We start from the raw sequence: 14,069 nt of genomic DNA on the forward strand, positions 1-14,069 counted from the left end.
ATTCGGAGGGTCCAGGCAAGGGAAGTAGATCCCACAGATCTGGGGGCAGGAGAGGGAACGGAGTGAGAGAAAGAGAAGGGTAAGGAAGAAATAGATTTGAGAGGTGGGAGAAAACCAATTTAAAAGAGAAACTTGTGAAATACAGGACACTAGTTATGATGTGTAATTTAAGTAAAAAATTTATTTATGAACAATAAATAAAATAAAAGGTAGTTACTATTCATAAATAGGTCTTAGAAATAGCTATGACAAGTAAAATTTCCTTTTTTTTAATTAAGTTTTTGTTTAAATTTTTTTTTAAAAAAAAAACTTAAAGATTGTATGTCTGAATTCACGATAAAATAAAGAAATTGGACTATTGAAATCCAAATTGTGTCACATAAATTGAGACAAGAGGGAGTGCACAATATTTATAAAAGAAAAAAAGAGAAGAAAATTTTTTAGTCTCGTGATTGATTAACTATATTGTCAATTGAATATTTTTTGAATTGATTAATTTGATTTTTTTTTAGCAACTTTCCATTGTGCTTGACGATTATAAAACAATAAATGATGACTACGCATCTTAAAAAACTAGAAAAGTAGACTTTAAATAAAATATATATATCGATCTTTCTCTTTAAAAATAAAATAAAATTAGGGCCTCCCTCTGAAGTTTGGCTTTAGACCCCTCCAATCTTGTTGAGATGACCCTGATTTGACATGTTATACACAGATTTAATTTAAGATCACAAGTTTTGAATATTTATATTCATAAATCTTTGCCCATTCAAATTATAACAAAATGAAACTCATCCCTAGAAAAGAGTGAGCAGGCTTTCTGCAAACATCATCACTCAAAGATGTATTTATTCCAATGCATAATTGCAAATCCTGGACAAGTGTTTGTTTCAACGCATTGCAGCAACATGATTTCTCTTCCATTTGAGAGTTTGGTCCATCTCCTTTGTTGCTTCAGTGTTAGTTCTCCATGGTAACTTGAACTTGGCCATTCTTCTCTTCCTTGCTTCCACTCCTACTTTGCCTCCGTAATCCTGCAAAAGTAGAAAGAAATCACGAAACAACAAAGAACGAATGTAATTTGGGATCCTTCTTCTATCACGTTGAATATTTAACCTTTGGTCGGAAGTGTTTTACTCTGATATATTTGGTGCAACTCCGGATTAGTTGGACTGGTGGATTTCAGGATGTTTAAAGCCAAGTAAAACTTACTAACTCTTTGATTAATTCAAAGTGCCCTATTTTAGGCCTTGTACTACCTCCCACTGGTATCTAATGATTGAGCAAAATTATCAAATTAAGTATCTATCTTTCAAACCCTTTTGCCTAGCTTATTGTCTATAAAAAAAATACTGATGCAATGTTATCAAATGTAGTACCTGGATTAGCATTTTATTAGCTGTAATAGTTAGTTAGCTGCTGTAATAGTTAGTTAGCTAATGTGGCAAAATTAGTTGGTATTGTTCAAAAGTTAGTTAAAGTCCCAAAGTTAGTTACAAATTCAGAAATCAGTTACAAGTTAGCATAGTTGTTGACAGCTCTATAAACTGATTAGATTCACTGCATATATACCTTGTAACTCATACAATCAATAATCAATGAATATACATTTTCTCATATCCCTCTCAATATTTCTCTTTCTAGCTAAATATCTCGGTTGAACCCTGAACTTAGCTTACAGTTCTTCAAGTTTTCAACTTCTAGATCTGTTATTTTCGAATTTGATTGCCCTTTGTGCATCATTTGGTATCAGAGCAGTCGATTCTCGGCAGTGAATTATGACTCGAAGTAATGAAATTGTGACTAGAAGCAAGAATCAAGATAGACCACCAGAAGAAATGGAAGATCAGATGTCAAAAATCCAAGATCAGTTGCAGAAATTGATTGAGGGAATGGCTAGTATGAACAATCGCAATATGCAAGCTGATAAGGAATTGAGTGAATTGAGGGCTACCATTAATCAGATAAATCCTAGGGGAAAGGAGCAAGAAATAGGAAGAGCTGAGTCTTCCTCAGTTGATAGAAACTGTCCAATGGAGGTGCAGCCTGAAGTTCGAACTAAGGAGAACCATAATGGGCACACACACAATGGTAACTTCTTTACTAGATACTCTAAATTAGAGTTTCCTAAGTTTTCAGGTCAGGACTTCAGAACCTGGCTGTATAAGGTTGATCAATTCTTTGCCATGGATGAGGTTCCATTTGATCAAAGAGTGAAGGTCACTTCTATTCATTTAGAAGGAGAAGCTATTCCGGAACCAAAATGGCTCCAAAAAAAACATTTTGAACCAAAAGACCCCAACAAAAAAAAAGTTACTAAAGTACCTATAGAGCAGTATTTTACTGCGCTATAGTACTAACAGAGACGGACCCGTTAAGTACTATAACGCAATAAAATACTGCACTATACTAAATACGGTGTCACCTATAACGCATGATTTTACTGCGTTATAGGAGTTTCCCTCTCTCCTATAACGCGATCAAATCATGTGTTATAGTACTCCACTATAAACCCGATCGGGTTCCACCACTGGCCCTTCCAGTGGCAAAAAAATTTTAAAAACGCCATTGGAGGCGAGCCAAGGTGGTCCCTACGCATTAAAAACGTCATTTTCTATTAAATTTCATCCGAAAAGTTTAGATTCTCGGTATATTCAAGTCAAGGAGCCAGATTCTAAGTTCGAATTTTGAGAAAAAACGGCGGACAACTCGATTAAAATAACTCTACAAAAAATCTTCGATTAAGGTTTTCTACTATGACTTTTGTTATTATTTTATTATATACATTATATTGCATGCATGTTTTACATTTAATCGTCCTTAATTTCCAAAAAAAAAAAAAAAACGTTTTTCTTTTTTTTTTTTGCTTTGATTGGGCAGTGGCTGGAGCCACTGTTTCGTTTTTTTTTTTTTTTTTTTTGGTTTAATTCATTATTTGTTAAATGTTTATGAATTGTTAATTTATTAAATGTTTATGCATTGTTAATTTGTTATATGTTTATGAGTTGTTAATTTGGTTAATTATTTATGAATTGTTAACATTGTTAATTTGTTATATGTTTATGAGTTGAATTTGGTTAATTATTTATGAATTGTTAATGAATTATTAAAGTACTTATTATTTTTATTTTTTTCATATTTTAGGATTCGGCGCCAGCGGTTCCATCAGAGCCAGCCACTCAGCCTGCCGAGCCAGCAATGTCTTCCCATATGACTACCGAGCCACAAGTAAGCTTTTTATTAAAATTTATTTTATTCAATAGAAGGTAAATATTTAATATACATATTTGATCATTTAAAGTACTTATTATTTCATTTTTTTCATATTTTAAGATTCGGCACCAGTGGGTCCACAGGAGCTGCCCATTCCGGAGCATTCTCATCAGCCTGCCGATGCAGAAGTGTCTTCTCATGAGACTACCGAGGCGCATGTAAGTTTTTTACTTAAAACTAATTTTATTCAATATAAGGTAAATGTTTATTTAATTTTTATAACCTTTACTTAGACTTCGAACAACATCTCGTCCAGGAGACTACCTCACAGTGTTCAGGAAAGCGTGAAGCGAAAAAAAGCGACAAGGTCCCGCTTCACGCTTTAAGCGAAGCGCCCGCTTCATTGAGGTGAAGCGCAATTTTTTTTAAAAAAGAGCAAAATAAATAGACAATATATATATAAGCAAAAGTTCAAATCCAAAACTAAAGTAGATATCCATAGACTAAAATTTCAAATAAAAAACTAAAGTGGATATCACAAAATCCTCCAGACCATAGGACAAACAAAATCAAAGCTACTAATAGTTCGACATCTAGTTCTTATTCTTCTACAAGATTGTCAAAATCTTGTACTCCCACATCATCACCATATTGCTCATCATCTTCTTCAATTTCATTATCATCTTCTTCAACTTCATCAACTAGGGAATGACTTGTAGCTACTTCTTTTCCCCTCCTACGTTGGCTTGAAGTATTCCCCCTTAAACCATACTGGTTCTCCTCTACCCCCATTGCTTCGGCAACAACACCGAAAGTGAAATCAGAATCTCCCTAAAAAATTGCCTCATCTTCAGCATTCTCAACCCCGGTGAGCCATTCATTGGCATCATCAATATTGTCCAAACCAATTGGATCAATTACATTGCGAGCATTGTAACGACGCCTCAATGTTCTATTATATTTTATGAACACTAGGTCATTGAGGCGTTTTAGGGTTAGTCTATTTGATAGTATAAGCACTTAGTTGGTCCCCTATTTGATCTTGCTCATCTATAAGTTGTCCGTTTTTGTGATTTTGAACGAACGGACAAATCAACCGCTTCACCTTCTTCTGTTTCATCATCGTCGTCGTCAAGATTAGTTACAGTTGGTTGATGTAACATTTGACGTTTTAGTTCCTTTTTTCCTTCGACATATGTTTTTATTTCTTCCCTCACATTCTCCGGACATCTTAGACAGCGTGCAACATCGCTAAAGGTACCAATAAGATGTTGTTTGTGGTGAAAGATTCCTCCTTTAGTTATCTTATCACAAAACAAACACATAACTGCAGTCCGATTGGTCTCACTAAGTTTTTTCCCATACTTCCAAAGCCGGGTCTTCGGACATTTTTTAATTGCTGTTAAGATTTAAGAAAAATAATCAAGAGCAAATATTTTTTTGATACAAAATCAGCAGAGAACACAGCCAAACAAAGCAGAAAAAGTACTCTGGAAAAGAAAGAAAAAAGCAGAACTGGAAAAGAAAGAAAAAGGCAGAACTGAAAACAGAGCATATATAGCAGCAAACCAGAGCAGAAAAAATCAGCAGCAAAAAAGAAGAAAGAAAAAACAGAACGAATGTGAAGAAAAAAACGGAGCAAAAAAGAGAGCTTGAAAGAAGAAGAAGAAACAGAAGAAGAAAGAAAGAAAGAAGAAAGGCAGAGCAGAACCCTATAATTCGAGAAAAAAAAAACAGAGCAAATGTGGAGAAAAAAACAGAGCAAAGAAGAGAGCTTGAAAGAAGAAGAAGAAGAAGAAGAAGAAGAAGAAGAAGAAGAAGAAGAAGAAGAAGAAGAAGGAAAGAAATTACCTGAAAGTGGAGAAGAAGAGCTGCTGCAAAACCCTAGCTGATTGTGCAAATAAAATGTCTCAAAGTGGCGCTGAGGATTTCAATTAACTGGACTAATTATTTTATTAAAATTGGCCCAGACTTTTTATTTTATTACGATTTTGACCTGGATGTATTATTGTATTAAAATTTTGACTTGGACTTATTATTTTATTAAAGTTAACCTTTCAAAAAACAGCCCACAACATAAAGCGGACGCTTCAGCCGCTTCACCGCTTCAGCCGCTTCACCGCTTCGGTCTCTGAAGCGTCCGCTTAATTGGGTAGCCTCCGCTCCACTTACCTGAAGCGACAAATCTTCGCTTCACCGCTTTAAGCGAAGCGTAGCGGTGAAGCGCCCGCTTTCCTGAACACTGCTACCTCATATTCACCATCAAACCCATTTCAGGAAGCTACAGACCCATCTCATGAGCCTTCTCAGGCGCCCGTTGACACACAGGTTTGATTAAATAAATAACATTAATGTATTCAACATAAATAAGAAATGATACTAATATTTATATATTTTTCAAGTTCATCCATCGGCGCCTACGGTGGCGACTCCCGACGAGGAAGAGGTCGAGTTTCCAGACCCAGCTCAGCTTGAGGTTCTGAGCGTGCCAGCGGGACAAGATCCCAAGAAGAAGCATGTTCTAGTTAAGGGCGCAAGGGCTAGGGGAAGAGGAGATGATCACGACTTGGAGCGCCCGGTTATTAAGAGGAAAAAAGGCGACGGAGACGATGGCGAGGGCGCTGGAGATGGTATGAGCCTTAGGCCTAGGGATAGTCTCCGGCATACTATATGTGGGACCCATCCTCGATAGTGTATATACATTAGTGTTGTACAAGTTATCGTAAATATTATATATTTTTTGCATATTTATAAATATTATCATTAGTCTTTATTATTGATAATAAAAAAAAAACGTGACACATTCGAAATAAAGTTAAGCATTAATTTAAAAATAAGACGAAACCCTAAAAGATAAATAACTTAAAGCTAATGACTACAAGTCTTCAAACAAAAAAGGACTTCGAGCACTTTTCAACTATTAAAACGACAATTCAAAGTATCACGTATTCTTGACGTGTTGAGGCTATTTTATTAATTGTACAAATATAACTAGAGTTCTATATAAAATATTGAAGTTTTGGAGTCTTAAAGCATGATTAATATACGGCTAAACTACGTAAAAAAGATAAATTATTACGTAATAAGGGGTGAATGGAAAATGGGAACTCCTATAACGCATTATTTTACTACGTTATAGGAGTTTCTCTCCCTCCTATAACGCGGTAAAATCATGCGTTATAGGTCGGAACGTATTGCGTATAGCGCATTATTTTACTGCGTTATAGGACTTAACGGGTCTGTCTCCGTTAGTGCTATAGCGCAGTAAAATACTGCGCTATAGGTACTTTAGTAACTTTTTTCTTTGTTGGGGTATTTTGGTTCAAAATGTTTTTTTTGGAGCCATTTTGGTTTCGAACTCTGCTTGGCATAGATCATATATAAGGTCTAGAAATTCTGTTTTAGACCCTACCTGGACTGAATATGTTTTAGCCTTAAATGAAAGATTTGGGGAGGAGTTTGAGGATCATATGGAGTCAATGAAGAGTTTAACTCAGACTGGTAGTGTGAAGGAGTTCCAAGCTGAGTTTGATAGGTTGTTAACTAAGGTGAATCTGTCAACTGAAAACACTATTAGTTGCTTTTTAGGGGGGCTTAAACCTGAATTGAATAGGGCTGTTAAGATCCAGTCACCAAAGACATTAATGCAGGCTTATAAGATTGCTAGGTTGCAAGAAGAAATTTTTGAAGCTCAAGCCAAGAGTTGGGGTTTAAAACCTGTAGTCAGATACTCACAAGTCCCTATATTACCCACTCCTAATCAATTCAAACACCAGAATTTCCAAAAACCACCTATCCCATATTCAACATTCAAAAAATCAGTTGAGTCACAACAAACAAGGCCTAACAGAATTCCTGGTAGAAGGTTGACTGCTGCAGAAATGGATGAAAAGAGGGCTAAAGGCCTTTGTTTTTTCTGTGATGATAAATATATACCAGGCCATAAGTGTAATTCCAATAGGCAAATTTATATGGTAGAAGTAGTGGATGGAGATACAGTTCTTGATGAAGCAATGGAGGAATCAGTACCAGAGGTTATTGAAGAAGTAGATAAATTCATGACCATATCATTACAAGCTTTTACTGGTGTAACAGGATACCAAACCATAAGGGTAACTGTTATCATGAAAAGAGACCCTTGCAAGTCCTTATTGACACAGGAAGCACACATAACTTCATTGACCAAGACATGGCCAAGAAGTTAGGATGTCAAGCAACCACCATCATGGCACAATCAATTAGTGTTGTTAATGGAAGGAAAGTGCAAACATCTTCAGTTTGCAGAAATCTTAGTGGCTTCTGCAAGGTACTACATTCAGTTCTGATTTCTTATTGCTACCTTTGGGCAATGTAGATATTGTTTTGGGGGTGCAATGGTTAAATACTCTGGGTAGAATATTGTTTGACTTTAAGAACAGAACTATTGAGTTTATGTATCAAGGCAAGAAACATGTCTTGAGAGGAGCAAGTAGTCAATTAAAATCAACTAAGGCCAAGACAATGAATAAAATTGAAGGAGGGGATACTCAGTTTTTTATGTCGACATTGCAATCTGGTGAAGAAGAGAGAAGTCATTGTTATAATATTCATGCTGCTCAGAGTGAATCAATTGCCCCTGAGTTATCTGGTTTAATTGATCAGTATGCTAGCATTTTTGCCTTGCCTACTACTCTTCCACCCCATAGAGGTTCTTTTGATCATAGAATACCACTGGTAGAAGCTGCAAATCCAGTAAACAAGAGGCCTTATAGATATCCTAGAGTCAAGAAGGACATCATAGAGAAGCTGGTGCAAGAGATGCTTGACCAGGGAGTTATACAGAATAGCACAAGTCCTTATGCATCTCCAGTTGTATTGGTTGGTAAGAAGGATGGTAGCTGGAGACTTTGTATTGATTACAGGGAATTGAACCAACTGACCATAAAGGACAAGTTCCCTATACCTATTATAGAGGACTTGTTGGATGAATTGGAGGGTGCAGTGGTGTTTTCTAAGATTGATCTTAGAGCTGGTTATCACCAGTTGAGGATGTCTGAAAATGATACCCATAAAACAGCTTTTAAAACACATGAAGGGCATTATGAATTCCTGGCTATGCCCTTTGGCTTAACCAATGCCCCATCTTCTTTCCGAAACCTCATGAATTCAGTCTTCAGACCATTGTTAAGGAAGACAGTACTAGTTTTCTTTGATGACATACTGATAAATAGCAAATGCATAACTGATCATATTGAGCATTGAGCATGTGAGGGTTGTTTTTAATCTGATGCAGAGGTTCCAATTGTATGCTAAGATGTCTAAGTGTGCATTTGGAGTGCCTAAGGTGGAGTATTTGGGTCATTTTATCAGCAAAGAAGGAGTATCTACTGATCCTAGAAAAATTATAGCAGTTGAGCAATGGCCTATTCCAAATAACACCAAACAGCTTAGAGGTTTTCTGGGCCTTGCTGGTTATTATAGGAGATTTATCCAAGGGTATGGTGCCATATGCAGACCATTACATGACCTACTCAAGAAGGATGGTTACACATGGACTCCTGATGCTACGACTGCTTTTGAAAGATTGAAACAAGCCTTGACTTCTGCTCCTGTATTAGCAATGCCAGACTTCTCCAAACCATTCTTGGTTGAGACTGATGCTAGTGGCAAAGGGATAGGAGTTGTTTTAATGCAACAAGGACATCCTATAGCTTATATTAGCAAATCTCTAGCACCTAGACATCAAGCAATGTCTGTTTATGATATAGAACTATTATCTCTCATTTTTGCTGTTACTAAGTGGTCATACTACTTGTTGGGTAAACCATTTATTGTTAAAATTGATCAAAAAGATTTAAAGCATCTGCTAAAGCAACATATCCACACTGATTTTCAAATAGCTGGCATCTCCAAATTAATGACATTTGATTTTATTATTGAATACAAGAAAGGTGCAGAAAATAAAGTTGCAGATGTTTTATCCAGGAAACCTGAGTCTAAACTATTGGTTATCTCATTGTTAGCTCCACATGATTCCTTGTATAATCAAATCAAGGAACGTGGACTTCTGATCCTGCATTACACAACCTCATTGCTAGATTGCAGACTCAGCCTATTAAGTCATTCACTTAGTGCAATGATCAGTTGAGATGGAAGGGTAGATTGGTGGTTGGTGTTGATCACTTTTTGAGAACTACTATCATTGATTTGTGGCATTCCACTACTCAAGGTGGACACTCTGGTATGGATTCTACTTTGAAAAGACTACAATCATTGTTCTATTGGAAATCTATGGCTACAGATATCAGACAATTCATTAATAAGTGTGATGTGTGTCAAAGACACAAGTATGATGCCTCTGCATATCCTGGGTTGTTGCAACCTCTTCCTATTCCTGATGGTGTATGGACAGATATTTGTTTAGATTTTATTGAAGGGTTACCTAAATCTAATGGTAAGGATGTCATCTTGGTGGTGGTGGACAGGTTAAGCAAATCTGGTCACTTTATGAGCTTAAGTCACCCTTATACTGCTCAAACAATTGCGCAGTCATTCCTTGACAATGTTTTCAAACTCCATGGGTGGCCTGCTACAATCACAAGTGATAGAGATCCTATTTTTCTCAGTCAATTTTTGCAAAAGTTATTTACTCTGCAAGGGGTTCAACTTCAAAGATCCACTGCCTACCACCCTCAAACAGATGGTCAAACTGAGGTTCTCAATAGGACTTCGGAAACTTATCTGAGATGCTTCTGTTCTGATAGCCCTCATACTTGGTCCAAGTTCTTACCAGTAGCTGAATGGTGGTACAACTCTACTTATCACGCTTCCATCAAATGTAGTCCTTATGAAGTTCTTTATGGTCAAAAACCACCTCGCCATCTCCCTTACCTAGTTGGTGAATCTTCTTCTGAGATGGTAGACAGATCATTGGTTGCTAGGGAATCCATCATTCAGCTTCTAAAGTATCACATTCTTAGAGCTCAACAAAGGATGAAGGACTTAGATGATAAGCACAGATCAGATAGGAATTTCGAAGTAGGTGATTGGGTGTACCTCAAACTACAACCCTACAGACAGATTTCTGTTGCTACTAGACCATTCAACAAGTTGGCAGCTAAGTATTTTGGCCCTTATCCCATTGTTGCAAGAATTGGCCCTGTTGCATATAGGCTCTTACTTCCTGCTGATGTTCAAATCCACAACACCTTTCATGTATCACAATTGAAGAAGTGTCATGAAGTGCCTACCAGCATCCACCATCCTCCTATTTTTCATCTATCTAGTCCTTATTGCCCCTCCCCAGAACGAGTGTTAGATAGCAGACTTGTGAAGAGAACAACAAAGTTGTTGCTCAGGTGTTAGTGAAATGAACAAATAATGATGCTTCTCAAGCTACTTGGGAATATCTTACTGATTTGCATCATAGATTTTCTGCTTTTCAGTCTTGAGGACAAGCCTGTACTTCTGTAGGGGGTATTGATGCAATGTTATGAAATGTAGTAGCTGGATTAGCATTTTATTAGTTGTAATAGTTAGTTAGCTGCTGTAATAGTTAGTTAGCTAATGTGGCAAAGTTAGTTGGTATTGTTCAAAAGTTAGTTAAAGTCCAAAAATTAGTTACAAGTCCAGAAATCAGTTACTTGATAGCATAGCTATTGACAGCTGTATAAACTGATTAGATTCACTGCATATATACCTTGTAACTCATACAATCAATGAATATACATTTTCTCATACCCCTCTCAATATTTCTCTTTCTAGCTAAATATCTCGGTTGAACCCTGAACTTAGCTTACAGTTCTTCAAGTTTTCAACTTCTAGCTCTGTTATTTTCGAATTTGATTGCCCTTTGTGCATCAAATACTCCCAGTACCTAGTTGGTGATGACAAATCTAATCTATTTGCTGTGTGTTAGCATGGTACCTCAAGTGCAACAGTAATTTAAAAAGATTCATTGGCTGTTTTTGCATTGATTTAGAAGGGACCTAAATGATACTGCTATGCTTGGAGAGACTGTCACTACAGCAGGATTTTATGGAATTTGATTCTACCTTGTAAACTTTATGCGACTCAACATGGATTAAGGAGAATCCTAAGAGTGATCTTGCTTTATGATTTCTCTGACATCAAATTCCCTTGATTACTCAGAAACCATTTGAAAATTAAAAGTTTGAGTTTTTCCTTAACAAAGTGTCACAAGAGAAGTCATACCTTGAGGCAGAGGCCTTCATAAACATCACAAATGGGATATTCAGTTGGGCAGCAATAGGCTGATCCATGACAGCAAACACCATTTTCATAAGGACAGCAACCCTGAATGAAGCATAGGCCAAAGATGTACAACTCACAGCAGCATGTTTGGTCTTCTGGACAGTAATACAAGTCTCCACATTCACTTGGTTTTGGAGAAGGTGGTGGAGGGGGTGGAGGGGATGGTGGGGGAGGTGGTGGAACGGCAGGTGATGGATAAGGAGATGGCGCTGAAGACGACTCTTTCGTTGGATAAGAAGCCAGTGAATTAATGGCACAAACGCCATATGGCAAATCTGTGTTCCTTCTTATATATCCATACCCCTCCATTCCCCAATATGTACCCCATGAGTTCTTGATAATCCAATAGTCATCATATCCATAAGAACCATATCCTACTATCAGTACTGCATGGGATAAGTTATCTGGATCACTAGAGCATTCTCCATCATAGATTCCCTGCATCGGCCCCAAAACAGAATAGATAGAAAAATCACATCATTTTGGGAATATTAAGATATGTGGAAATGGATTGAATAATAGAAAATAGTTACCCCTCTATATAGTTGAAAATCAGGGCTGCTTCCGTCGATGCCCACACTAACAGGTTGTTGAGAAACAGCACAAAGAAGGGCATTTTCCTCCTGTTGAACATCTTGGTATCCATCAATTGTTAAAACCGTATGGTTCACCTGTTGAGAAAAATATTCAGAACTACGATCAAGTTTTCAAAAAGTATTTTTTTTGGAAGATGGACAGAAAACTTGATATGAAATTGATCATCACATGCCTTGTTATAATTGCAAAAGCCTTGAGAATAGGCAATGTATGGATAATCGGCTTCTGAATCAATGCCACCGTTGTTGATCACCCATTCAAAAGCAGGGTCCATAAGTCCACCTTCACAGCCCTTATTGCATGAACTATCACACTCAATAAGTTGTTGTTCAGAAAGGCTAATAAGTTCGCCAGCGACTATTGCATTTATTCCCTCTATAGCTCCACACGCCGAGAATGCCCAGCAAGCTCCTGCAAAGTTTTGCATAGATCAAATATATTACTCCAATGATGTACGTAAGTGCATATTCCAGCTCCCTTAATTAAAGAACACAAATGGTCTTAGAGTTTTGGACTTTTTGGTACTACTGACTTTTGATTTGAGCCAATAAAAAGTCCTAGTCCTAGTAAGACTGTAGGTTAGACCAATTTGCAGATTCAACTTACTCAGTTCCTTTTATTTGGATTTTATACTGCTTAATTCAGGGAAACATAATAATAATGCCTATAAGCTGCCTAGCAGTAAAACATGTATGTAGAGTAACCCAATATTATAAATGTAATAAATACAATGAAATATGCCTAAATACAAAATCTAGCAATATATAAGTAAAGATACACATCTACAGAACTGAGTGGAAAACGGGAAATAGTGGTTTTGAGTCAATTGTAGTCAAGCTCAAAGCTTAAAAAAGATCCACTATCTCTATCTTTCCTTTTTGTGTTAAAGAGGCAGAGTGAAAATTTGATAGATTCAATAACACACCTTTCAGATATCACCTAGTTATCCATGTTAATGTATTCTTCTACAACGTCTTGCAATTAAAAAATGAATGCACCCTTATCACCTTATGGGCTATACAAGAAAAGCCATCTAATGTAACTAACCGTATTTGTTTCTGCCAATAGCTTTTAAATCATTTTCAAACACGAACTGAAAATGATAAGAGAACATAAGTAAAGTTACCACATTGTCCTTGGTCCTTGACCTTAGTGACAGCCCCATGTTTCCTCCAATCCCTTGAAGGAGGAGCATCACATGAAATTGAAGTTGGTTTTTTTTCCACATTCTTCATCTGAATAGTCTTTCTCTTATTAAAGGGTATCTTTATCTTGGAAATATGAACTTGTCTAAATTCCTCATTGCTCATATCAGCAAATTTAGTCAAACCAACCAAATGATCTGAATCTGAGTTCCTCTTGGAATTCTTTTCCACTATATACTTCACATTCCTTCTAAAATTCTCCAACCTCCTTTCTTGCTCTTTCTCATTATTGTAAACTTTCCCATGCTTCTGTTTCCATTCTTGGAAAAGTTGGAAAATTCTTTCTTCTGATATGAACTCATTTGGCCTGTCTAATATTGGAAAATCAGTAGTAAAAGCTGAAACTTGGGATGATAGTGCAGCAAAGATCAAGAAAAATAGGAAAAGAAAGAGGAAGAGAAGATGGGGAGTCTGTTTGCTTCCCATTTTTCAGTAGCATTAACATTCTAGTCCTGATACCATTGTTTTATAGCTTTAAAAGAACACCTACAGGCTACAAGTCTCCCAATAACTCAACACGTGAGACACATGAAAAATTGTGAAAACTTTTTTTGACTATGGTTTAAAATGATGAATAAGGTTAGAATGGTAGGTGTGGGTAAATAAGTAAAGACACAACACATTTTCTGGTAGGTACATTTGTTGTTATAAATGCTCTTTAATTATGTATGGGCGGGAAAACAGACACTTATTTATTTTTTAACTCCATTGGTCAATCCGCTCGGATTACCGTGGCCAGAAAAAAAAAAGAGTACTGGTAATGAGATAATTTCTCAAAACAAAGTCTTTTGGTGTATTGGA

General features: G+C 36.6%; 1 protein-coding gene across 1 annotated transcript; it reads right to left on the reverse strand.

Moving 5' to 3' along the window:
• Positions 1-582: 582 nt before the first annotated feature.
• LOC132622634 (low-temperature-induced cysteine proteinase-like) lies at positions 583-13,806 on the reverse strand. Its single transcript, XM_060337275.1, has 5 exons — positions 13,190-13,806; positions 12,236-12,474; positions 12,000-12,137; positions 11,407-11,904; positions 583-1,034 (listed from the first exon to the last, which is right to left on the reverse strand). The coding sequence occupies exons 1-5, from the start codon at positions 13,692-13,694 to the stop codon at positions 891-893; spliced, it is 1,524 nt and encodes a 507-aa protein (XP_060193258.1). The 5' UTR covers positions 13,695-13,806; the 3' UTR covers positions 583-890.
• Between the last annotated feature and the right edge of the window lie 263 nt (positions 13,807-14,069).

This window comes from Lycium barbarum, chromosome 12 (assembly GCF_019175385.1).
Source record: "Lycium barbarum isolate Lr01 chromosome 12, ASM1917538v2, whole genome shotgun sequence".
Taxonomy (NCBI): domain Eukaryota; kingdom Viridiplantae; phylum Streptophyta; class Magnoliopsida; order Solanales; family Solanaceae; genus Lycium; species Lycium barbarum.

Coding starts and splice junctions, on each gene's coding strand:
- LOC132622634 (XM_060337275.1), bottom strand. CDS start 13,694: ATGGGAAGCAAACAGACTCCCCATCTTCTCTTCCTCTTTCTTTTCCTA. Junction 11,905..11,999: donor ATTTTCAACTATATAGAGGG/GTAACTATTTTC, acceptor GGGCCGATGCAG/GGAATCTATGATGGAGAATG. Junction 1,035..11,406: donor ATGAAGGCCTCTGCCTCAAG/GTATGACTTCTC, acceptor CTACTTTTGCAG/GATTACGGAGGCAAAGTAGG.